General features: G+C 43.5%; 1 protein-coding gene across 2 annotated transcripts; it reads left to right on the forward strand.

The window, feature by feature from the left end:
• The first annotated feature begins 15,067 nt into the window (after positions 1–15,067).
• Positions 15,068–22,170, forward strand: ZNF572 (zinc finger protein 572). Of its 2 annotated transcripts, none has more exons than XM_004743542.3 (3): positions 15,068–16,067; positions 17,125–17,235; positions 17,899–22,170. In XM_004743542.3, exons 2-3 carry the CDS (start codon positions 17,157–17,159, stop codon positions 19,404–19,406), a joined length of 1,587 nt encoding a protein of 528 aa, XP_004743599.1. In that variant the 5' UTR covers positions 15,068–16,067; positions 17,125–17,156; the 3' UTR covers positions 19,407–22,170. The 2 variants fall into 2 exon arrangements, with proteins under 2 accessions (XP_004743599.1, XP_004743600.1); XM_004743543.3 differs by having other exon boundaries at positions 15,068–15,182.
• The last annotated feature ends 1,427 nt before the right edge of the window (positions 22,171–23,597 follow it).

Consider the following 23,597-nt stretch of genomic DNA (forward strand, 5'->3'; position numbering starts at 1 on the left):
CCCACAGGCTAGGAAAGTATGGTGTGGACACCATGGGGAAATAGACTGACCTAAGCAGGCAGTGGGTTCTAGGGAAGGTATGCTGGGCAAGGAGTTTGGGGGACTGGTTTCTGCATAGTCTGTTCCTAATCAACTGTGTGATCTTGAGTGGATTACCTCCTTTCTGAGTTTCAGATTCTCACTCTGGCTGGCATTTAGTGAAACCTGAACTTGTCTTAACATTTCATACCTTCTATTTAGTCTGTAAAGTATTCAGTCTCTCTGCTCACTGTCCCTTCACACCAGTTTACTGGGGGCTCTTTTTATGCCCCGCAGAGCACTGAGTGTTCTAAAACATAAAGTTAATGGAAAATATAGTCTTTGCTCTGGTTGCAGTTATAGTTGGGAGAGGGGGAAAAAACAAGCCATAATAAAATTAGGAAAACTGGGCGCCTGGGTGGCTCAGTGGGTTAAGCCACTGCCTTCAGCTCAGGTCATGATCTCAGGGTCCTGGGATCGAGTCCCGCATCGGGCTCTCTGCTCAGCAGGGAGTCTGCTTCCTCCTCTCTCTCTCTCTCTGCCTGCCTCTCTGCCTACTTGTAATCTCTGTCTGTCAAATAAATAAATAAAATCTTTTAAAAAATAAAATAAAATAAAATTAGGAAAACAAAGCAATTGAACACATCTTACATCTTTGCTAATTGTTTCACATGTACTGTCTTGTTGTCCCATGTACATGCCAACGACATCAGGGCCAGAGACCCTGGGTCCTCATTCAATTTAATCCAGCCTCCCACTTTCTAGCTGTGAAACAGAGGCCTACTTCTTCTACTTCTCTGAGCTCCCATTCCATTGTCCGTAGAACGAGGAAAGTGCCAAATTTATAGGGTTGTTTTGAAGAGCAAATGAGCCGGAACGGGGGGGCACTTAACAGAGGGCTTGACACATGGTATCCCCCCAATGAAAATCTGTACTTTTGGATATTGGCATGCGTAACAATAGAGGTAAAACATCAAGAAAAAGGATGAAGAATGATCAATGAAGACTGAGACTGCACACCTTCTGGAAGACCCTTGAGTGACTTTTTAAGGAAATGAGTTAACTGACTTGTTGGTGAGGAATCAGCAGGAACAAAGGTAGGAGGCTTTTGTCATGGTCAAGTAGAAGGTGTGGTGAGGACCAGAATGGAAGTAAGAAGGAGACACTGTGGTGAGTCAATAGGACCTTGATGGTTCTCCTGGTCAAGCACTTTGATATTTTCTCTGAAGGATCAGGCCACCAGCATTTTTTGACCCTTCCAAAGACCTGTGGCACAGTCTAAATTCCAAATGAGTGCAACAGAGGTCTGGGACTTCCTATTTCCACCAGCCCACCCATAACACAGAGTCTTATGTAAGTCTTATGTGCTAACTTGCCTGTAATCTTCCAGAGTGTCAAGGTCATGAGTGGCAAGGGAAGAACTGTTCCAAGTTAAAGGAGACTAAAGAGCCTTGATAGCACAACACAGTGTGTGATTTTTCTGTTGGAATCCCTGACAAAACTTGAGTGAATTCTGTGTAGATAGTCATAATTATCAATGTCAGCTTCCTGACTTTAATGCTTATATTTTGGTTACATAGAATAATTATCAACATGCTCTAGATGACGATGAGCAATTAAGATAGCTTGTCTCCAACATGGCTGACCGCCATGAATTCCTTCTGCCCTGTGTACACAAGTCAGAAGTGCAGCCTGCTCCTGTGCTCCCTTGAATGTGGCCTGACTTAGGACTGCTGTGAGCAGCAGAATGCTATTGAAGTCATGCTATGTGGCTTTGGAAACTAGGTCCTAAGAGGCCTTTTAGCTTCTGCCTGGATCTCTTAGAACACTTGCTCTGAGAGAAGTCAACTACTGCCTAAGAAGTCTGAGTGCCCAGAAACCACCATGTCTGAGGAAGCCTGAGCTAGGCACGCAGGGAGGTTGTGTAGAAAGATTCTCTCTGGATGCCATCATCTGAGACCCTTCTACTGAGAATTGCCTCACTGAACGCATCAGGCCCAGAACTCTGACAGACATGAATACATTGTCTGAACCACTATGTTTGGGGGTTGTTTGTTACACATTTATACACAACAAGACAACAGCTATATTTGAATGGTAATGGAACTATGGATATATATAAACATCTTGGTGTTTTTCTCTTTCTTTTTTTTTCCACTAAGCATATGTTAAATTCCAAAATTAAAGAAATCGCTTCTTTTCCCCCAGCACTTTGAATTAAGAGTAGCATTGCCCGAAGTGTACCTTCCAAGATATGGCTATTTCCACTAGACAGAATAAATTATTCACCATGATATCTATAGCATCCAGCACGATGGCTGGTTGTGTTAGGTGCTTAGTAAATATTTATTGAATAATTGATGTATGTAAAAGCATTGAATAAATTCTCTGAGGATGGAAGGCTATTTATTTATTCATTCATTTATTTACTTGAAAGAGATTTATGTTAGTCTGGCATCATACTAGTTCTCTGCTCTCTTTAAAGATACTAAAAAGGGAGGCCATGTGTTGAAGCTATGATTTATTGTTTTGTTGTGTGTGTGTACATGTATCTCTCCAAGCAGGGATTAATCCAAAAGAAATATTTCAAACCAAGGTATTTTCAAAACGTTCATTGCAGTGCTATGTTTAGTGACAAAACCTCTCAAGTTAATGTTCAACAATAAGGGGATAGTTTTGGAAATTTCTGCACATCAACTCAATGGAATATTATGCATTTATAAATTTCATTCAGTGTCCACAATTCAGTGCCAACAACTCAACACATAGACTAAATTAAATCAAAGACACACAATAGGGGTGCCTGGGTGGCTTAATGGGTTAAAGCCTCTGCCTTCGGCTCAGGTCGTGATCCCAGGGTCCTGGGATCGAGCCCCGCATTGGACTCTCTGCTTGGCAGGGAGCCTGCTTCCTCCTCTCTCTCTGCCTGCCTCTCTGCCCACTTGTGATCTCTGCCTGTCAGGTAAATAAATAAAATCTTAAAAAAAAAAAAAAGACACGCAATAATATTGAACACTGTATAGAAGTAAAATTAGTTGCTGGTTTCTCAACTGTTGGTTTCTTAAACTTCTTTGTTAGGACTTGGTTTCTCAACCTTTAGTGTTGCCATTTGGGTCACATAATTCTCTGTTGGTGGCAGGGTTTGTCCTGTGTCTTGCAGGATATCAGCAGCACCCTTGGCTTCCACCAACAGGCCAGTAGCACACCCTCCTGCTTAGTTTTGACAACCAAAAATGTCTCTACACTTTTGCCAAATGTCCCGTGGGGGGCAAATTTGCCTTTGGTCAAGTGTAACACATACTCAACATATATACCACCGCTCCATGAAAACCTGTAAATACATGAATAAAAATGGGGAGAAACAATGAAGAAACAATCCTTGCTAGATTCTGATAGAATTCTGGTCGCAGTTTCTTAGGTTTTCAGATTGTTTTGGCGGTAAATGCAGCCTGTGCCTGAGATGTGCTTTTTTTTTTTTAAAAGATTTTATTTATTTATTTGACAGAGAGAGATCACAAGTAGGCAGAGAGGCAGGCAGAGAAAGAGAGAGGAGGAGGAAACAGGCTCCCTGCTGAGCAGAGAGCCTATGTGGGGCTCAGTTCCAGGACCCCAAGATCATGACCAGAGCCAAAGGCAGAGGCTTTAAGCCACTGAGCCACCCAGGCGCCCCTGAGATGGACTTTCTAAACAGCCAGATGTAGGAAGAGCTCTCAGTCCAGGAATACCAGTAATACTTGGCTGTGCTGATTCCCTGGTGGGCTGTTTCATGGTCTTAATTTCCCTATGTCTCCCTGACTTCCAGCACTCTACCGAAGGCCCTGGCCAGCTGAACATCTCGTTACATGTGCACCAAGATCATGGACGTCTGCTTCCAGCAGTTCCCGGATGACTCTTGGTCATTTCTGCTGCACCTGTGCTCCCAGCTGGGATGGTTAGTACTTGACTGGGCCCCGTGGTGCCTAGATATTTGGTCAAACATGATTTCGGGTGTTTCTGTGAGGTTGTTTCTGGATGAGATTAACATTTAAATCTGTAGACTGAGTAAGTAGATTGCCTTCACTAATGAGGGTAAAGCTTCATCCTATCAGGGGAAGGCCTGACTGAAAAAAAAAGGCTGACCCTCTCCTGAGTAGAAAGAGTTTTCCCTCCTGACAGCCTTGAACTAGGACACTGGTGTTTCTTCCTGTCTTGGACTCAAACCAAAAGGCTGGCTCTTAGGTTTCAGGTTTTTGGACTCAGGCTAGAAGTCAGCGTTGTTTCTTCTGGGTGTCCAGCTAGCCTAATCACTCTGCAGACCCTGGGACTTGTCAGCCTGTATAACTGCATGACCAAATTGCTTATAACAAATCTCTTTGCCTCCCTCCCCTCCCCCTGCTGTCTCCTATTGGTTCTGTTTCTCTGGAGAACCCTGACTAATATGCCAGCAAATGTTCACCTCCAGTCCCAAGGACTGGGCCTTTCCAGAGAAGTGCCCAACAAGATGTCACCAGCCTTGAAGTTCGTCAGAATCAAACCCAAGCACTCACTCTTCTGGTTTCCACATTTAATTCTCAAATGGCTTTGACCTTGCGCTGGCACCATGTGGCTTATCCCTACTCAGATCTGACCTTTCTCAACGGGCGATCCCACAGTAACCTTTCCCTTCCATTCTTCTTTTGTTTTAAAGACATGATTTTGGCAAACCATCTACATGTCTACCCTAGAAACAGCCTCAGTTTGCTTTTGTATCAATCTCACTCCTCCACCTTTGCTGCTGGGAGCTGACAGAAATCAGCAATGCCCTCCCACGTGATTGAAAGAAGCCAATTCTTTCCTCTTTCACTGAGCTTTTTTTGGAAATGCAGCAAAAATGTACTCAGACAGGTGCTTTTGGCTCCCGTAGTGCCTTTGCAAACACAGCTATGTAGTGTGGACTCCAAAATGTGTCTCCTGCGATGGGACATTGTTTTACTGAGCTGGTGATGGAGAGTGAGTGAGACAGGACACAGCACAGACAGACACCATCAGCTGGCCATACTGTCGCCTTAAGATGCTGATGAGCTTTTGGGGACTGGCATACACTCTTCAAGGTTCCAAATATCCAAGTGTTACCAAATATTCCAGTGGCCTGGACCAGGAGGGAGTCCAGACTTGAATTTAAGATCATAGGTTTGGAGATGTTCTTTGTGGGACTCAAAGAATTCTGCCCAGGGTCATGCTGTTGAAATAGGCAGGCTGGTTAACAATGGAAAATAAGCTGAGGCAAAGCGTGCTTCATTTTCTTTTCTGTCATATCTGTTTCATCTGGTTTGTAGGATGTTTATGAGAATCCAGTGAAATAAAATAATAGAAAACCACAGCACTTCTTACGTGGTAGGTACGGATGTAAGAACTTTACATGTTTGAACTCAAGACAGTGGGAAAAACATTCAAAATGATAAATGCATTCGGCAAAGGAAATGTGCTATTATTAGAAATATTAATTCCTGTTCATTGTTATCAGGCACATTTGCAGGAGTAGCTCTATCCAGAAGCAAGCTCTTGTCATAACAGATATCACGGGACCACTGAGATATTAACAGGGACCGGAAAACAAATAATTTAGCCAGACAGATGGGGTAGACTCCACAAGCCTCATGGCCTTAACCATGAAAGAAATCTGCCTCCCCCAGCAGAAACACATGGACACTGATAACCCCCGAGTTGCTTGCTGCTCAGCTGTCAGATCATGAGTTGCCGAGTTGTCCTTCCTGACTGTTCTCATCAACCTCCTCCTCTCGTTCCAACAGAAGCCATTTCATCCTTCCTTCCTTTACTCTTTTTTTTTTTTTAAGATTTTATTTACTTATTTGAGATAGAGTGAGCAAGCAAGAGAAAGCACAAACAGGGAGGAGGAGCAGAGGGAGAGGGAGAAGCAGGCTCTCCGCTGAGCAGGGAGTCCAACATAGGGCTCGATCCCAGGACCCTGGGATCATAACTTGAGCTGAAGGCAGACGTTTAACCGACTGAGCCACCCAGGCGCCCCTCTTTTTTTTTTTTTAAGATTTTATTTTAAAGTAATCTCTACACCCAATGTGGGGCTCAAACTCAAAACCCCAAGATCAAGAGTTGCACATGCCCCCAACAAAGCCAGCCAGGCACCCCTCCTTCCTTTATTCTTGATTGCATCTTCCAAACACTGGCCATATTTCCTGAGCTTTGGGGTCCAAACTGATCAAACCCATTGGCCCACCGTAGAGAACTACCACCTCATTACTTGAAACAACCAGGTCTGTTTATCGAACTGTGCTGCTCAGGACTGAAAAGTCACAAGCTTCCCCCCCCAAAAGATGAAGATTGATGTCTTCTGCCATAGAAATAGGAACAGGACAATGTGTTGTCAACCTCTGCTTCTGCCCAGTGATTAAGGTGACTGTCCATCCCAATATTCCCGAGACAGTTCTGGCTTCTGGGTGTTGTCTCGGAGTAATTTCTCATAGAGTCTCTTTCACTCTCTAGAGTGTCCTGGTTTGATAATCTCATGGTCACTCTATTGGTGACTCACCATGAAGGGCTGAGTCCAAATGTAGTGAAAGACACATTGAGAATGGGGGCTGGAAGACCAGGGCTGTAAGAAACCGGACTCCAGGGCTGCCTGGGTGGCTCAGATGTTGGGCATCTGACTCTTGATTTTGGCTCCATCATGGTCTAGGGGTCCTGGGATCTAGCCTTGCGTCGGGTCCCCACTCAGCAAGTCATCTGCTTGTCTTCCTCTGCCTCTACTCCAACCCCTCCACGCCCCCAATTTACTCACATGCTCGTTCTCTAAATAAATCTTTAAAAAAATTAAAATAAAAAACCCGACTCCATCACCGGCTCTATGGGCTTAGGCAACTCACTTCCTCTTCCAGATCCTCAGTTTTCCTGTCTGCAAAATGGGCATGGTTCCTGTTCTGTTCTCTTCACAGACATGTGGTGTGGAATACGTGACAAACTGGTAGGGAAGTACTTGGTGAGCTTTGCACACTCAGCACATGAAAACTCTTTTTATGATGACAATTTACATTAGCAGCCCATTGTTTCCTACTATTGACTAACAGCTTACTAGGCTTGTCCTTTAGGCAGATGAAAAGACTCCATTTTATTCTTTTTCTTTTAATTTTAAAATTTATTTATGGAAAAGTCATACAAAATATAAAAATTAAATCACATGTAGTCACACATTTTATAAATAACATTCATGAAAAGGAGTAAAAATACATAAACCTGAAAATATTCTGGAAAATTTCATGGCAAGTGGACACCACAGGGCACAAAAACTCTCTGGCATATATTTGTTAGGTTCCTCAGCTTATAGTGAGAACAGCCGCATTGTTTAATTTTTGTCTCTGTATTTACCCAATATATGTATTTATTAGCAAAATGCTTTCGTAGCAAAGAAATTTCAACAATGGTTAAGTTTCTATCTAAAGCCAGTAACATAAGTGTCAAAAATGTCTGTCGCATTGGTGCTACAGTGACCTTATTATCTTTCCAAGTTAATTAAAATATTATGTAACTCCATTAATTAGTCTCCTGAAAGCAGACAGCAATATTCTTCTTTCATAAAATAAGTATTTGTTTCCTACTAAAATGAAGCAAGGACATAATTCACACTTGGGCTGCAACGTCACCCATCTAAGTTACTTAATGTTTCTGCTGCTCACTTTTTCATCCACAAAAGAAGGTTGGGTGACACCTCTTACTTCCCAACTGGCTTTAGAATTCTGTTAATTCTATAATAAGGAAATAGCAAAATACTAAATGAGACTCCATTTTAGAATAGAGACTGTCACGGGTAAGAGCTGACTCGTTGAACTTGACAGTGTGTGGATGTCATCTTGTAAAGCACCGCGTTCTTTGTGCCTTCCTTCTCTCTCCTTCCCTTTCCCATCCTAATAAAGAGTCACTGTGTCATTTATCCCAAAGGAATGTGGTTGATCTTTCTGGATCCTGGTAAACAAAGAACGTAATGGTCCCAATCCTTTGTGAAAATGCGCATTCTTGGTCACTCAGGCTGGTGTTTGCTTGGACATCTATTCTTTCGTAGAAAAGGAAAGTCCCAAGGCCGACTGCTAAATCTAGTGACCTGAATACACTGGCTTTCCCGCTAGACTTGTTTTCTGATGCAGAATCCTGTCTTCACCTTCTCACCCATACTCCCTTCCTAGAGAGATGCTCAAGAAGGGATGGCTTCCTTCAGGGACACAGCGTGTTTTTTGGGCAGCTCCTCCTAGCCCTAGTGCCATTAAACCCACGACTGGGAAAGTGTCCCCACTGCCTATGTAACACATTCCCAGGTTTGCTTGCCAGAAACAGGCAGGCAGCAGGACTTCGGCTCTACTTTCTCTACACACTTTCTGAACAGTTAGTGGCCCAAGGCCATTAGAAATATCATTTGTCACACCACAAACTCTGAGAAGAAATCCGAAGGAAGCAAACTTGGAGTGCGGAACAATGAGCAGTGAGTCAGAGATGGGCCTGTCCTGAGGTCTTCCAGGATGTGAATTTATGAAACCAGTTCTTAGGGTTTCCTTTCCAAGTAAAGGAAATCCAGTGAGTGAGTTGAAAAGTTTTAAAGATACCCCCTCGTATTAAATTATTTCTTCTTCTCTTTCTTCTTTAGATGTGGAAGGGAGATGAAGAAAAAGGAAACTCATTCATTCGTCCAGTAAATATTTATTGAACTACCAGACACTGTTTTAGATGCTTGGACTATAGCAGTGATTACATAAACGAAACACTGCCTCCTAGAATCGACACACTAGTCAAAGAGAAAAACAATAAACAAAGAAACAAATATAAAACTGATTGTCAGGTAACCATAAGTGACTGGGGTACAATTTCTAGACAGGGGTGCTAGGAGAGGGAGGAGGGGCACTAGCTTCCTATTCCCAGGAAGGGCTTTGTCTTCTTTTGGGAACCCCTACAGGAAAAACTCTTTGAGCCTCAAAGCAGACCCTTCATATGTGAAAAGGACTTTAAATAATCCTCTCTCAAGACAAGAGCTTGGCAAAGAATGCCAGGTTGTCCTGCAGCAAAATCTTATTTTTGAATGTCAACAGCAAAATATTACCCCAGTCTGTCTCTTGGCAGTCCCTCAGTAACAAATGATATCCCCCAAGCACATCAATGGCTCAGGTGAACTGAGACTCCAAGAATTAGACCTGACCCCAAGAACTAGAATTCTTCTCCCTAGCCAGGAATGAGGTCTGACTAGCCTTGATTTTTCCTTTCTGGAGGAAGACTGGCTTACAGCAGAATGGGTGCCAAGATGAGGACATTTGAAGACAACCTTGGAGAAAATCTGTGGCCAAGGAGGAGAAGTGACCTCTGAAATTCTAAAGAGTGCTATTTGGCACTCGGGACAATAGTCTCTCTTCCTCTATGCTAATTAATTCCGAATGGTTCACATTAGAGAGAATCCATAATCCTTGTAATCCTCTTTTACACCCAGGTTTATCCTGGTGAACCCGCATTGGTACAAATACCACTTTGTGTTTGTGTCAAGACTCCAAGCTTACACAGGATTCAGTCACTGCAGTCACGTACATTTTGCCAAACAGCTGCCTCTGGGGCCCCCTGCTGACGCAGTTTAGAGTCCTCAGCATTTACTAGAACTAAGGAAAGAGCCCTCCTGTGTGATTATGAGAGAGGCACGATGTAGGCTTGTTTCTGTTGATCCTTTGCCTTGCTGTAGCACAGAATCTGATCAACCTGGACGTGTCTTGCCCCTGCCAACCTCCGAGCCAGCCACCCACCCACCTTCAAAAAAGATGGCAGGATGTCCTCAGTATCAGTTTCAACCCAAGCAATCCTCTGCGTTGGGGATGGATGGCTCTTGGACTTCTGATGCCTTTGTTGCTCTGTGCCAGTCCATACTCTGTTGCTCAGCCAAGTCTCTGCTCTGTTTGACTGCACCCGGAGGCGTTGAATCAGGCACAAAGGTTCGTGGATTAAGGATCACTGCAGTAGCAAATCTCTGTATGTCCATGGCTTTGTCCCCCTGCCAACAAGGGACAGGGACACCACCATTCTAACCACCTTCTCCTTTGAAATGCAAATATCCCTGCAAAGAATAAAACATGACAACTGACGATTTCACGCAAGCCATTATGATCACATCGTCAGCGCAGTACTGCGTTGGTCTGCTCAAGTAACAGAGAACCATAACAAAATGGCACAGGCTGGGGTGGCTTAAACAACAGATATTTACTTTCTCGTCATTCTGGAGCCTGGAAGTCCGATCAGGGCACCAGCATGGTGGGCTTCTGGTGAGAGCTCTGTCCCTGGCTTATAGACAGCTGCCTTCCGACTGTGTCCTCGCATAGAGGAGAGAGAGAAAGATCTTTGTAGTCTACTCTTATCAGAGCTCTAATAATCCCATTATGAGGCCCCACTCTCATGACCGCCTCTAACCTAAACGTACTTGCCACCTGAAGGCCCTGTGGCCAAAGATCATCACACTAAGGGTTAGGGCTTCAACGTAAGAATTTTGAAGAGACTTAATTCAGTTGACAGCAAGTACCAAGCCCCTCCCTCTCTTGGACGCAGGAGAATTTTTGGGTGGCCCAATCTATCCCAGTGCCTACTTTAGACATTTCTTAGGTGAAGAATATAGTCCTCATGGTTTAAACAACTGCAAGTAAGGTAAGTTGCAATGTGAGGCTGAAACCGCCCCCCCCCCCAAGAGAACCCATGTAAGACAGTTGCAACCGTTGTTCTCAGTGACACGGCTGCCTGAAAACAGCTGTGGCTGGGGAAGGGCACAAGCCTCCTCTGCCAGCGCCCTTAGTCAGCCAGCCAGGGGCAAGGGCGAGCGATCCCTACCCCAGTGCAGGGGGGCCCTCTCGGGAAGTTAGGTGACACTCAGTGTCGGTTGAATAAACAAATGAAAGAACAAAAGAAACAAGGGATATGGAAGAAGGAATAAAAGGACTTGATGAGGGGCACCTGGGTGGCTCAGTGGGTTAAAGCCTCTGCCTTCGGCTCAGGTCCTGATCTCAGGGTCCTGGGATCGAGTCCCGAATCGGGCTCTCTGCTCAGCAGGGAGCCTGCTTCCTCTTTTCTCTTTCTGCCTGCCTCTCTGCCTGCTTGTGATCTCTCTCTGTCAAATAAATAAATAAATAAATATTTAAAAAAAAAAAAAGAAAAGGACTTGATGAATTTTCCCAGCTTCACCCAAGGATAAACCTCCTCTGCCTTCCCGACCTTACATCCGAGGAGTTTATGAAAGCATTCAATAGCCATCGGCTCCTACTGTGTCCTACGTGCTTGGAATGGAAGAATGACACCGGATTCTGTGTTCAGCTCACCTGCTACCTTGGGGGGTCAGATATCGGTCACAGCCTCCTACAATATAAGAAGATTTGATGAGCAAATTCACTCATTTATTCATTCCTGAAGCCAGTCTCAGATGTGGAAGGGAGGGCAAGAACTCAGGCCTGAGCCGAAGGGGAGGTTCGCCTCTGACCTGGAGGCGCTGACCACAGCTTCTCCTGCCCACCGCACCGCCAAGTTAGGAGCTGAAGTTGTTCATGGGAGTTGTCTGCTTTGGGTGCAAAGGTCCAGGCTTTTATACTTCTGCCTCTATCAGTCATTGTTTCGGGCTGCCCAGGAAGACTGTGACTTTGGGAGAGGCTGTTCTCTGCAATGGAGACAATCCTTGAGGGGGGCTGAGAGCTGAGAGCTCTCTGCTCATAGCACTCCCAGACATTGGGCAGCAAGCCTTATTTATCTATCTATCTATTTATCTATCTATCTATTTATTTACTTATTTGAGGGGGTGGAGAGAAAGGGCAGAGGGAGAGGGAAATAGAAAATCTTAAGCAGGCTCAGCCAGCATGGAGCCCAGCACAGGGCTCAATCTCAGGACCCTGAGATCATGATCTGAGCTGAAATCAAGAGTCAGACGCTTAACTGACTCAACCATCCAGGCGCCCCAATGAGTCTTTTCTTAAAAGGGAATCTGAGTGATGCATTTCTGCGTCCATCAATGGACTATGGGGCCTGACTTCTCTGTCTTATTTCCTCCCATTGTTCATCTCACTTGCCCCTTACTGTTTTTGAACAGGTCAAACACATTCCCATCTCAAGGTCTCTTCTCTTACTGCTCCTCTGTTCTAATTGTTTAGATAGATAACTGTATGGTTCTTACTTTTTCTTCTTTCAGATTTTTGCTAAAATATCTCATCTGAGAGAACATTCATGACCACCTTAACCAAAATAGTAGACCTCCCTCAGCATGAGAGAGAGAAATATACATAGGTTTATAGATTAAATAGACGTGGTTGGGTTGCTTGTTGATGATCTCCTCCACATTATTTTGTTATATCCTCCCTCAGTGCCTAACAATATACAGTAACAGGGGCATAGGAGGCTCTTGACAAATGTTTGTTAGAGTCAGACACTGTGCTAGGTTCTAAGATAGAATGGTGAGCAAAAACAGGGATGAACTCTGCGTTCATGGAGCTTGACATATGTTTGGGGAGGCAAAATAAAATAACAATCACACAAATAAAAATTATGTTGCAGTCAGAAGATAGGCCTTGGAGAGAAATGTGGTGCTAGAAGGGCACATAACAGGGATTTGTCCCTGTCAGGAAGGGTGTGGAAAGCTTTTGTGAGGAAGTGAGGAAAGCTTTAGACCTGAAGTCTAAAGGATTAATAATGGGTTTTGACTAGGTGAGGAAAGGTGTCAGATTCAAATTTATCTTCGGAAAGGATCACTCTGGGCTCGTTGAGGAGATTGGATGAGAAGGGACAATGGGTATTTGTAGGATTGTTAGCGTGCTACTGAAATCCTTCAGGTGAAGGTGATAGTTGTCTGAATTTAGGGTGGCGCAGGTGGTTGGGAGAAGTATCTGGGTTTGAGGATTCTGTGTGAAGTACACAACAGATGAGGCCTGTGGATTGTATACAGGAAGGGAGGGGGAAAGTAGGTACCGAAAAGGACTTCTGGGCTTCTGCAGATTTGGATGGTTGGTTGGGAGGGAAAATCGGAAGGAGAACAGGTTTATTTTGTGTTCGTTTGCATATATGGGAGAAGAAAGTCAGAGAGAAGATCCTCACTTTTGACATTTTGGTTTTGAGGTGTTACTGAGATCCCTAGGATGAGATGTCAAGTAGCCCATTGGTGATAACAGTAAAGAGCTCAGAAGTGTAGCTTGGCTGGAGATATAAAATTTGTGAGTCGTCTGCACAGGAAGTATTTTAGTTTTTATTTATTAACTTTTAAAAAAGATTTTATTATTTATTTATTTATTTATTTGGCAGACAGATCACAAGAGGCCAGAAGAGAAGTAGGCTCTCTGCTGAGCAGAGAGGCCAAGGGGCTTGATCCCAGGACCCTGAGATTATGACCCAAGCCCAAGGCAGAGGATTTAACCCACTGAGCCACCCAGGTGCCCCACAGGAGGTATTTTAAAATGTGGAAGTGAATGAGGTTGCTCAGACAGAGGACATTTCAGGATAAGAGAGAAATCCTGGGACGGCGTTAAGGAACCTCAACATTTAGAGAAGACCGAGCTTGCAAAAGAGACTATCAGGACTGCTAAAGATGTTGGAGGATAATGAGGATAATGTGGTGTCACTTTAAGAGTGTTTCTATTATCAGTTTATATAAGATACTCCAAGATCTTGGGGTGCCTGGATAACTCAGTTGGTTGACTAGTGAACTTTTGATTTTGGCTGAGGACATGATCTCAGGCTCCTGGGAATGAGCCCCAAATTGGTGTCCATACTCAGCAGGGAGTCGGCTTCTCTCCCTCTCCTTCTGTCCCTCAATCCCTTGTGCAGGCTCACTCTCTCTCTCAAATAAATAAAACAATCTAAAAGAAAATTACACTGATGTCTTATGTTCATGTTGTTTTGTGAAAGTTCTCATTTATTTTAAAGATGATAATATAATCTAGGGCAAAGGTAACTAAAGATTAACAAGGCTCTGTTACAATGGAAGTGTTTCTAGAAGAGAGGAATTCACAGCAGGCTCAAAACTCCCGAAAGAAGACTTGGGAACTGAAAAATACCAGCACAGAGGTCAATGGTGATGTTGGTGATTTATTGTTTTTCCTGCGGGAGAAATGAGTTAAAAGGTCAGTGGGAGGGACGCCTAGGTGGCTCAGTTGGTTAAGCGGCTGCCTTCCTCTCAGGTCATGATCCCAGCGTCCTGGGATCAAGTCCCACATCTGGCTCCTTGCTCGGCAGGGAGCCTGCTTCTCCCTCTGCCTCTAGCCTGCCACTCTGTCTGCCTGTGCTTGCGCTCTGTATCTCTCTCTCTAGCAAATAAATAAAAATCTTAAAAAAAAAAAAAAAAAAGGTCAGTGGGAAAACCATTAAATGAAAACGTTGTGAGAGATGGGGGGAAAAGCCTAAGAACTATTTTGGGATGGAAGTGGTAGAATTGAGAGGTTAGTTGTTAGTGTAAGGATTCCAAGAAGGTGGGAAGGAAAGTGAGTACCAGGAAAGGGCTCCTTTTAAATGTAGACCAATCCTCCGTTGCAACAGGAGGGAGAGAGTGGTTAGGGAGCAGACGTAGATTTGTAGGCTTGCTATGGGGGAGACAAGGGATTGCCTTCCATTTTCTCTGTGATGAAAGACCAGAGTTCAAGGGCTTCTCCGGGTGTTATTAGTAAGGGCGCCTTGTTAACTAAGTGTTTTTGTGCGTGGGTGGATGCCTCAGCTGTTCAGCTGTTTCGCAGGTAGCTAAATATACATCCCTGTTCACAGCGGTGGCAACGGCAACAACAGGAGCTTAGTAAATGCTAGATTCATTTCTCTTGTACTGATGATTATAAAGCCGATCAATGCCCTGGTGGCAAGGGAAAGTATTCGCTCCAGTCGGCCCCTTTTATAAGGCTCCTGGCAAGTGTGAGGAGCGAGAATCGAGCGGACAGACCACGGACAGCTCGAGGGAAGGAAATCCGCCAGCACGTCCTTTTTGGTCCGGGACCGTAAGGGTTAAGACCATCGAGACCTGGCCATCCCTGCTTCCTAGAGAGACTGAGGCATAGCCTGCAGGGGGGCTAGGGTGACTTCCTGTCTGTGTCTTCCGGGCTGGGGAGTTTAGGACCCTGGGTTGGTGGGGTCGGGAGGAGCTGGGGGCTCCTTGCTCCGGGACAGCAGGGCCTGCTGGGGTGCTGGGCGCCTCGTGTGTGGCCCCCGGAACTGTGAGTTCCTTCTGGGGGGAAGGGAGCCAAGGGCTGCGGGCTGGAGGAGTGGCCACTGCACCATCCAGGCTGCAGAGTGTGCCAGGAGGGGGATCCCGCGGCTGCGAGGGGCCGGGGCCCGGGGTCTCCCGCCGCCCCGGCCATCGCGCTGCCCTCGCCTCCCTCGCCGCCCTGGCCAGGCGGGTCCCTTAAAGGAGCTTGTCGGCTGGAGACGGTCTGGCCTCTTGGATCTTCACCGCGCAGTGCACCCAGCCTCTGCCCCCTGCCAGCGGTTCTTCTGAGCTTCAGGCAGTGCATTTTCTTTGGAAGACTTTAATTCAAAGCGCAGCCCCATCCTAAGCACCTCTGCTCAGGGACAGTGAAAACAGCTCATCTTTGTGGAATGACATCTAAGGGACAGCCTTGTAATACCATTTATGGCCCGAGTTTGCTACCCATTTGCTGAGCCAGTGTTCCTCAAGGGCCCCTGCTACCAAAGTTAGTAGTTTCTTAGCTGGGAAAGTGCCGCACGGGTCTCTGTTACATGGACTTTTACTTCGTTTGTAAAGACTTTGATGGAAATCGATAACTCGGACAGCAAAACCTATTACTCCATAGGAACAATTTTCTTTTTTTCCCCCTTTTAGAGGTGTGAACTCCCCCCTCCCCTCCGCCCAAACGCTAGGGCTATTTGTCATTTAGACTAGTGTCCCCTTTTCCTGTAACAAATCCGTAGTTCCTGAGAGTGCTTAGGGAATGCCAGCTCCGTTTGATATCACGGCTACAGATGTAGAATTTTTTTTTTTAATCCAGTTAATGTTTTCCAAAATAAAGGTACTCTTTGAGATTCATTTGAAGTTTGGGGTTGTGCCCAGCTCTGCCGCCTCCTCTGGTTTACTGTAATAGGTAAGAGTGAAAGTCAGTAGCCAAACAGGCTTGGGACTGAATTCTGCTCTACTGCTTTCTGGTTGCATGACCTTGGGAAAGTTTATTAATGTCTTTTTTGTTCATCTGTAATAACATACTGGTAATTGTTTATAGACCCCCAAGGGCCATTATGAAATTTAAATGAGAGTAAAGTATTTAGCTTACTTCCTGGCACATAATAGGCTGTGATAAAGTAAAAATTACACCTTTTTTTACTCCCCCAAACAACTTTTTGTTTTGTTCTGTTTTCCATGTGTGCCTTTGTACATCCTTATTTTAGGCTCTTGTTTTCCCCATATAATACTGTTCTCTAGACCCTGAAATGAATTGCAAGCCCATATATACCTGCCTTCCAGTGATAGATCAGTACCTTAAAGTAGGTCAAGAATCCTAGTTGACTCCATAAAGTTTAGGCTAAAAGGAATATTGTGATTATGATAGAGTGAGAAAGTCAGAGGCAAGGAAGAGTTCTCTCATTACCTTCCTTTTTATCTTTAGGGGTTATAGGCTATAATTATTCTCGCCCTGCTTTGTCCTATTTTTTCTTTTTCTTCTTTTTTTTTTTTCTGATATAAATTCTAACTTCATTTTGAAATTGAACTTCAAATGTTTCATCTTTCTGTCAAGGGCCAGCTTTTCTTTCTGAACAAGCTTCTTAGACCTACATATCCATTTTTTTGAAGTCCTGCTATTGTTACTGTTTCCAAAAAAACCCCTTCATGTTTTCAATTAGAACTGTATCTAAACTCTGAGTGGACAATGAGTATTAGTATTTCTTCTGTTTTTGAAGCTTGATCCTCAGACTTTAATGTGAAGATTTAATTTTTTTATTGACATTGCCTTCGAAAAAGTTAATTTGAAACACTTGCATCTGAGATAAGATTCCCCCCCCCCCCCAAAAAAAAAGACTTCAAAAGACCATGTTTCTTTTTTTCAGCCTGGGTGCCTACTGTGGTTATGTTGCACTGGTTGGGAAGGAAAGAAAAAGAACACATTTTAGCTGATGCCTGCAAACATAACCTGTTTCCTTCCACAGGATTTCTGATCCCTACCCTGCTGTGACCACTGATGGAGCAAGACCAAAAACTGTTGGTCTCAGACTCTAGTGGCTTCAAGGAGAGGGAGAATTCGAAAAGCCCTTTTACAGGTGAGAGATCAAGAAATTGATCTGAATCCATTGGAAATTCAATGTAAGATGTGCCATGGAGTGCTATAGACTGTGTGGAAAGAACGGAGCATTTGAATCGGACAAACTTTGATTCCTGCTCAGTTGCCTACAAACCATGTTAACTTTTACAACCTCCATTTTTTCATCCTTAAGAAAAATGAATATCTGTCTCATATTTTTTAGGATTAACAAGATACTACATGCCAAGCTATTGTTCTTAATAAATAATAGGTATCATTGTTATTTCTGTATTTTCTCAGATTTTAACTAAAGTATCATCAAGTTTTCCCTTTAGAATGTGTCTTATTCAGTTTCTCCCCTACTCAGATCCCCTTTTTTCTTTTAGGTCTTCTAGAATAAAGTTTAATGAAGTTTTTAGATCAGTATGCCCCTCCTTGGTAATTGCTGACAGCTGTTCAAATACTTCATTAGTGTTGTTATCAAGCACAAAAAATTCACTTGCTTCTCCTGAACACTTAGAGTATAAAAAAATAAAACCAGTTTTAAACTTTTTTTTTTTTTAAATATAAAAGAATTTATGAGGTTTTACTCTGCTATTCCCTCCCTTCCACTGCAATTCAGAATTTCCTTCCCCCGGCAGAGATTAGGGAATGTATTTAGAACATTTGTTTATTCTTACAGGACATGAAAGTAAGAATAATTTGGAAACTGTTCAACACAATAACTCCAAGGCAGAGAAAGAGAGAGCCTCAAAGTGGTCTAAAAGAGATGGCATGCAAAATTGTAAGCATGAGGGTACAAAAGAAATTTCATTGACATGGTCCCAAGGAGATGAGATCTGGTGTAATGATTCCTATGAGAATGGTGGCAAGTCAGAGAATCGGGGAAATTCTACAGGAAAAGATGAAAAACCCAATCGCTGGAGTTGGGACCCAGGGGAACAGGGCGGTGGCTCTGTCCAGCAGAATTCAACCTTCAGAGACAAACCCTACAAATGTCCTGAATGTTGGAAAAGCTTCAATAACAGTTCGCATTTGCGAATTCACCAGAGAACCCACTCGGGAGAAAAACCTTATAAATGCTCCGAGTGTGGGAAATGCTTCAGTAACAGCTCTCACCTGATTCAACATCTGAGGACGCACACGGGAGAGAAGCCCTACCAGTGTGGTGAATGTGGGAAAAGCTTCAGCAACACCTCCCATCTCATTATCCATGAGCGGACTCACACAGGAGAGAAACCCTATAAATGTCCTGAGTGTGGGAAGAGCTTTAGTAGCAGCTCCCACCTGATTCAGCACCACAGATCACATACTGGTGAAAAGCCATACGAATGTCCTGTTTGTGGGAAATGCTTCAGCCACAGTTATGTCCTAATAGAGCACCAGAGGATTCACACTGGAGAAAAACCTTATAAGTGCCCTGACTGTGGAAAGAGTTTTAGTCAGAGTTCCAGCCTGATTCGCCACCAGCGGACACACACAGGTGAGAAGCCCTACAAATGTCTTGAGTGTGGAAAAAACTTTGGTTGTAATTCGACCCTAATAAAGCATCAGAGAATTCATACGGGAGAAAAGCCCTATCAGTGTACAGAATGCGGGAAGAGTTTCAGTCGGAGTTCAAACCTAATTACACACCGGAAAACCCACACAGGCGAAAAGCCCTATGAAAGTTCCGAACATGAGGAAAGCTTGAGTCAGAACTGCGGTGTGATAGAGGAATGCAGACTCCAGCCAGGGGAGAAACCGTACAAATGTTGTGAATGCGGAAAGCGTTTTGGTCTCAGCTCTCATCTCATTAGACATCAGAGAACGCATACGGGAGAAAAACCTTACCGGTGTTCAGAGTGTTGGAAAACTTTCAGTCAAAGTTCCACCCTGGTGATTCACCAAAGGACGCACACAGGAGAGAGACCTTATAAGTGTCCTGACTGCGGCGAGTGCTTCAGTCAGAGCTTTAATCTTATCAGGCACCGGCGGACTCATGTGGGAGAAAAACCTTACAAATGCACTGACTGTGAGAAATGCTTCAGCAGAAGTGCCTATCTCAGTCAGCACCGGAAAATTCACATAGAAAAGTCTTTCGAGTCTCCTGAAATTGCAGAGTTTCCTCATGGGTGGACTTGGAAAAACTGTCCAGGGGAAATGGCCCTCCTCTCTTCCTTTTCAGTCCCAAGTCCATCTTCCTCTTGAGTTTCAAAGCCTCTTTATTTTTTAATTTTTTTTTTTTCTTTTTCTTACTGGGCCATTACAATGATGGGGTGGCTACAAAGTTTTCTTTGGTGTGTCTGCCATTATGTCTGGAAAAAGTCAACTTCCAGGTTAGATGATAGGAAGGTCCTGATCCCCAGCTCATTACCTCTGCCCAGTGAGATGCTGCCAACGATGGAGAAGAAATGGTTCTTTTGATTAAGGTAAGATTGGAATAGCTTCAGAGGCAAACAAAGAGAAATGCTGGAAATAAGACTACCTGAGAGCTTGAAGCTGAGCTACCATTGAATGTGCCTATTTCCTTTTTCCTGACTGGGTGGCAATAATTTATTCTTGGCCTCATGGATTTATCCAGAGAAAGATTCTTTATGAACAAATAATGTGATTTCCACGCTGTTTTGGTGTCTGTTAAGAAAGAAAAAGCTCAGTTTTTAAAATGCATTTTTATTTGCTGAAAATTAACTCCCGTAGTATTTAGGACTATTTTGTCTAATACAGTAGCCACATGTGGCTATTTAAATAAATTTGTATTAAGATGAAATGAAACTTAAAGTCTGGTTCCTTAGTTGCTTTAACCACTTGCCAAGCACTCAGTAGCTACATGTGACTGGTGACTGCTATATGGGATATCCTATAAAGTTCTTTCAAGATTATTATTCTTGGCAGACTCATAAAAATTCCCTATAAGACTGTAGGAAATGTAATGTGAGGTGTCTGCTCTCCAAGAAGAATTGTAACATAGAGTAGAAATGGGATAGAGGCACTCAGTCTAGAGATTGGCCGTTCTAATGCATGCATGTCTTAAGTTCAGCCATGTTGGTAATCTGGTGATATGATCCCATTGCCTTGGCCAAAGCCAGATTAAGAAGTAGAATTCTGGAATTCTGTTTAAAAAATTCTGACCAATAGTCTTTTCCCCTCAGTTTTCTCATTACACAGCTCCTAGACAGATCAGATCCTGGGTTCTTTTTCTTTTTTTAACAACCCCGAGTCTGAGCCAGTCTGCGGGGACAGTTGGCCATTGGAGATGGAGACTCCTTAGTTACAGTCTTAACAGGAATTTTTGGCTCCTGACTGACTTACAAGGTGTGTGGATCCTCCCTGTTTGTCTGGCCAATGGGTAGGATGCTTTGTAAAGTATTAAGTTATTTCATATACTCCTAGCCCTGATTTTTTCCTGCCAGTGCAGGGAGTAAATGTGTAGGAAAGTCAAGACTCCTGAATTGCGCAGGATTTCTGGTCTCATTTTTGGATTCAAAATATATTTTCAGAAGACCATGTAGACATACAAATTAGGAATGTAGAGCCAGAAAGGGCCAATTAGAGCTGCTGCAAAGGGCTGTAGCTGGTAGGTAACCGAAGTGCATGGGGAATATTTCTTCCTTCATGTACTTCATCATTGCCTGATACTGGTTAGGCAATTAAGCTGTTTCATATTGTTATAAGATTGAAAAATAAACCAAAAGTTAACAAAAAGACTTACAAAATATTTGGGGTGATTTTCTGTTCTCAAGAAAGGGGAGAACATAATAGGGTGTCATTGGCTTTTATGTAACCCTCACCTAACCATCTTTTCGCCTTTGTATGTTCGGTAGGATCATTCAAATGGTCTTCGACTGTAATATCTGGGGACAAGTGTTTATGGTATTTTTTTTACCACAGACAACTAAGAGTTTGATTAATGTTGGATAATTAAATTTGGTCATTTGCTATCGAGGCCGAAATTCAGTTGCAAGGCAGGGGCTGTTGGGGTTGTGCCCCATCATCAGTCACGTTCTGTGTGGCAGGAACCACTCTGGACCAGCCCCCTCATGTGTAAAGCAGAGATTATGGCTGCCTCACCGGGTTTCTGTCAGAATTAAATAAATGTTTGCAAAGCAGCTAGCACTTACAATATAACAAGGTCTAAATACATGGCAGTCTGTTATTATTGGTGGAAATAAATTGGAAACTGTCCTCCCCACATTTGCAGAAGAAGCAACGCAACCCCAGCTTATATCCTACGTGAGAATTCTTTATGACCAACCTCAGGAACCCTGAGGAATACGGTTTTGTAAAAGAATAAGACTATATATAGTGTTTCAAGTTTGCGGACTTTTGAAAACCCTTTTATTTGATTCAGCTTATTGAATGTTTTTGTTGTTGAAACAAAGGATTCAGTTTAAGGCAGGAAAGAACAAAATCGCAAGTTCAATTTCAGCTAATTCCCCATCTGAGGAGATTAACAACAGGTACAGTTTCTGGCCTAATAGCATCACCTACTCTGTTTTATGACTGCCCACGATTGCATAAAACCGGTTTCACAAACCTTGATGTCTACAGAATCATAGATGACCCCATTTTAGATGGGTTAGGATGGGCTCCATGAGTAAAACAATTTAGCAAGAATCATTGTCTCTTTAGATTAAAAACTAGGAAAACAGAAGAGAGATGTGTCACTTATGAGGAGGACTTAATAGTAAATCTAATCATATTTGATGCTTTTACCTCAATTTCATTAATCAGCAAACAAGTTTTTTTAGCCTCCCGAGAAGTAAACATTCTGTATTCTTTATTTTTCTTGCCAGCACAAAGAATGTGTAAAGCATTCTTTCTTTTTTTGAACTTGTCACACAAAATGTGATTGGTGCTACACCACCCCACCCAACGGTGCCTGCCTTGGAACTGAATTTTGGCCTTTATTTATTTGAGAGAGAGAGAGAGAGAAAGGGAGAGGGAGTACGAGCTGGGGGAGGGGTAGAGGGAGAAGCAGACTTCCGCTGAGCGGGGAGCTTGTTTTGGGGCTTGATCCCAGGCCCCTGGCATTATGACCTGAGTTAAAGGCAACTGCTTAACCAACTGAGCCACCCAGGCGCCCCAATAAAGCATTCTTATTTAAGTGATTTGTTCCATATATATAGAGAGAGACTCTTATATTCTACTCAAAGAAGGGGCTTGTATTTTTTCCCCTACAGTGGAATGAGGAAATCCATGTCAATGCATATACCCACAAATGTAGTGGGGGAATTTACTCCCTAGCTGCTGTAGAGTCTACCAGAAGGCATGCAAACAGTGAGTCTTTCATCATAGTACCCGAGGTGAGGGTTTGCTCCCATCATTCCAGGTCATCCAAGGTGGAGCTACCAAATGAGCCTTCTCCTTAGTGCTGTACAAATTTCCTCATTGATGGTGGGAAGTAGTGGAATATGTTTTGTGACTGTTGCCTGTCATCCGTTAGTCCAATGTGTTAATCTTGGCCAGTCTCACTTTCTGAAATCAGGGTAGTGACAAAACTGTCATTGCTTCTTGATTTTGTATTTGAGTTTCTGTAATTCCTTTCAAACAGTATGTAAATTTCATTCAACAGAAATTTACCTGATGCCTAATATGTGTTTAGCAGATGTTCGAATGACCTTGGGTGGGGCAGATATAAGGATAGACTAGTTGGAAAATGTGCAGCTTTTTGGATGTCTACCTTCTTGACAGCTCTTGAACTATGTAACTTGTGTTAAACCCTCCAGCTTCAAATCTTCATCTTCAAATAATTTGATAATCCCAAGGAGCTAGAAATAACTATATATTAAAATGGGCTAGGTTTGCTCTGTCAAAACACATGCTTGTGAAGTGTGACACAGTGCTTCGCACATAATGGCAGTCAACTGTGACTGAGCTTATGTGTTTATGCTCATGCCCAAGAGTATGTTTTTCCAGGATGTGCCTTCCCATTAGACTGTCAACTCCTTGAGTGCAGAGAATGGATTTCATTTTTGTCATTCTGATGCCTCACACAAAGCCTGGCATGTGAAGTGTTTATTGGTTTTAGAGGAAGGGCCTTTGCCAATGGTGAAGTTAAGCTGTCCAGTTTCGGGATCCCCCTGGGTCCCTCTAACACCATTATCACCCAGTCCAGCCGGGAAGTGAAAATGACTTCCTAAGAGGCTGGGTCTATCCTCACACTGACCCTAGAGGACCCTTCAATGTCCCAATTGTTCAAAATCCTCTGGAAGTAAGACCCTAGGCTTTTGGTTCAGAATGTCCAGGATAGGTTAAAAATCTGTTTCAATTTCATGTTTCCATCACTTTGAACTCTGTACCTACCTTGTAAGATCTGGTTAGCCGTGAAGGAGGTAAGGTGTCTGGCATGTTATAGGTGTTAAAAAACCAGCATTTTCCTTCCCTATCTGCCCTCATCTG

This window comes from Mustela putorius, unplaced genomic scaffold (assembly GCF_011764305.1).
Source record: "Mustela putorius furo isolate JIRA1106 unplaced genomic scaffold, ASM1176430v1.1 tig00000228_pilon_pilon_pilon, whole genome shotgun sequence".
In the NCBI taxonomy this organism is placed as follows: Eukaryota; Metazoa; Chordata; class Mammalia; order Carnivora; family Mustelidae; genus Mustela; species Mustela putorius.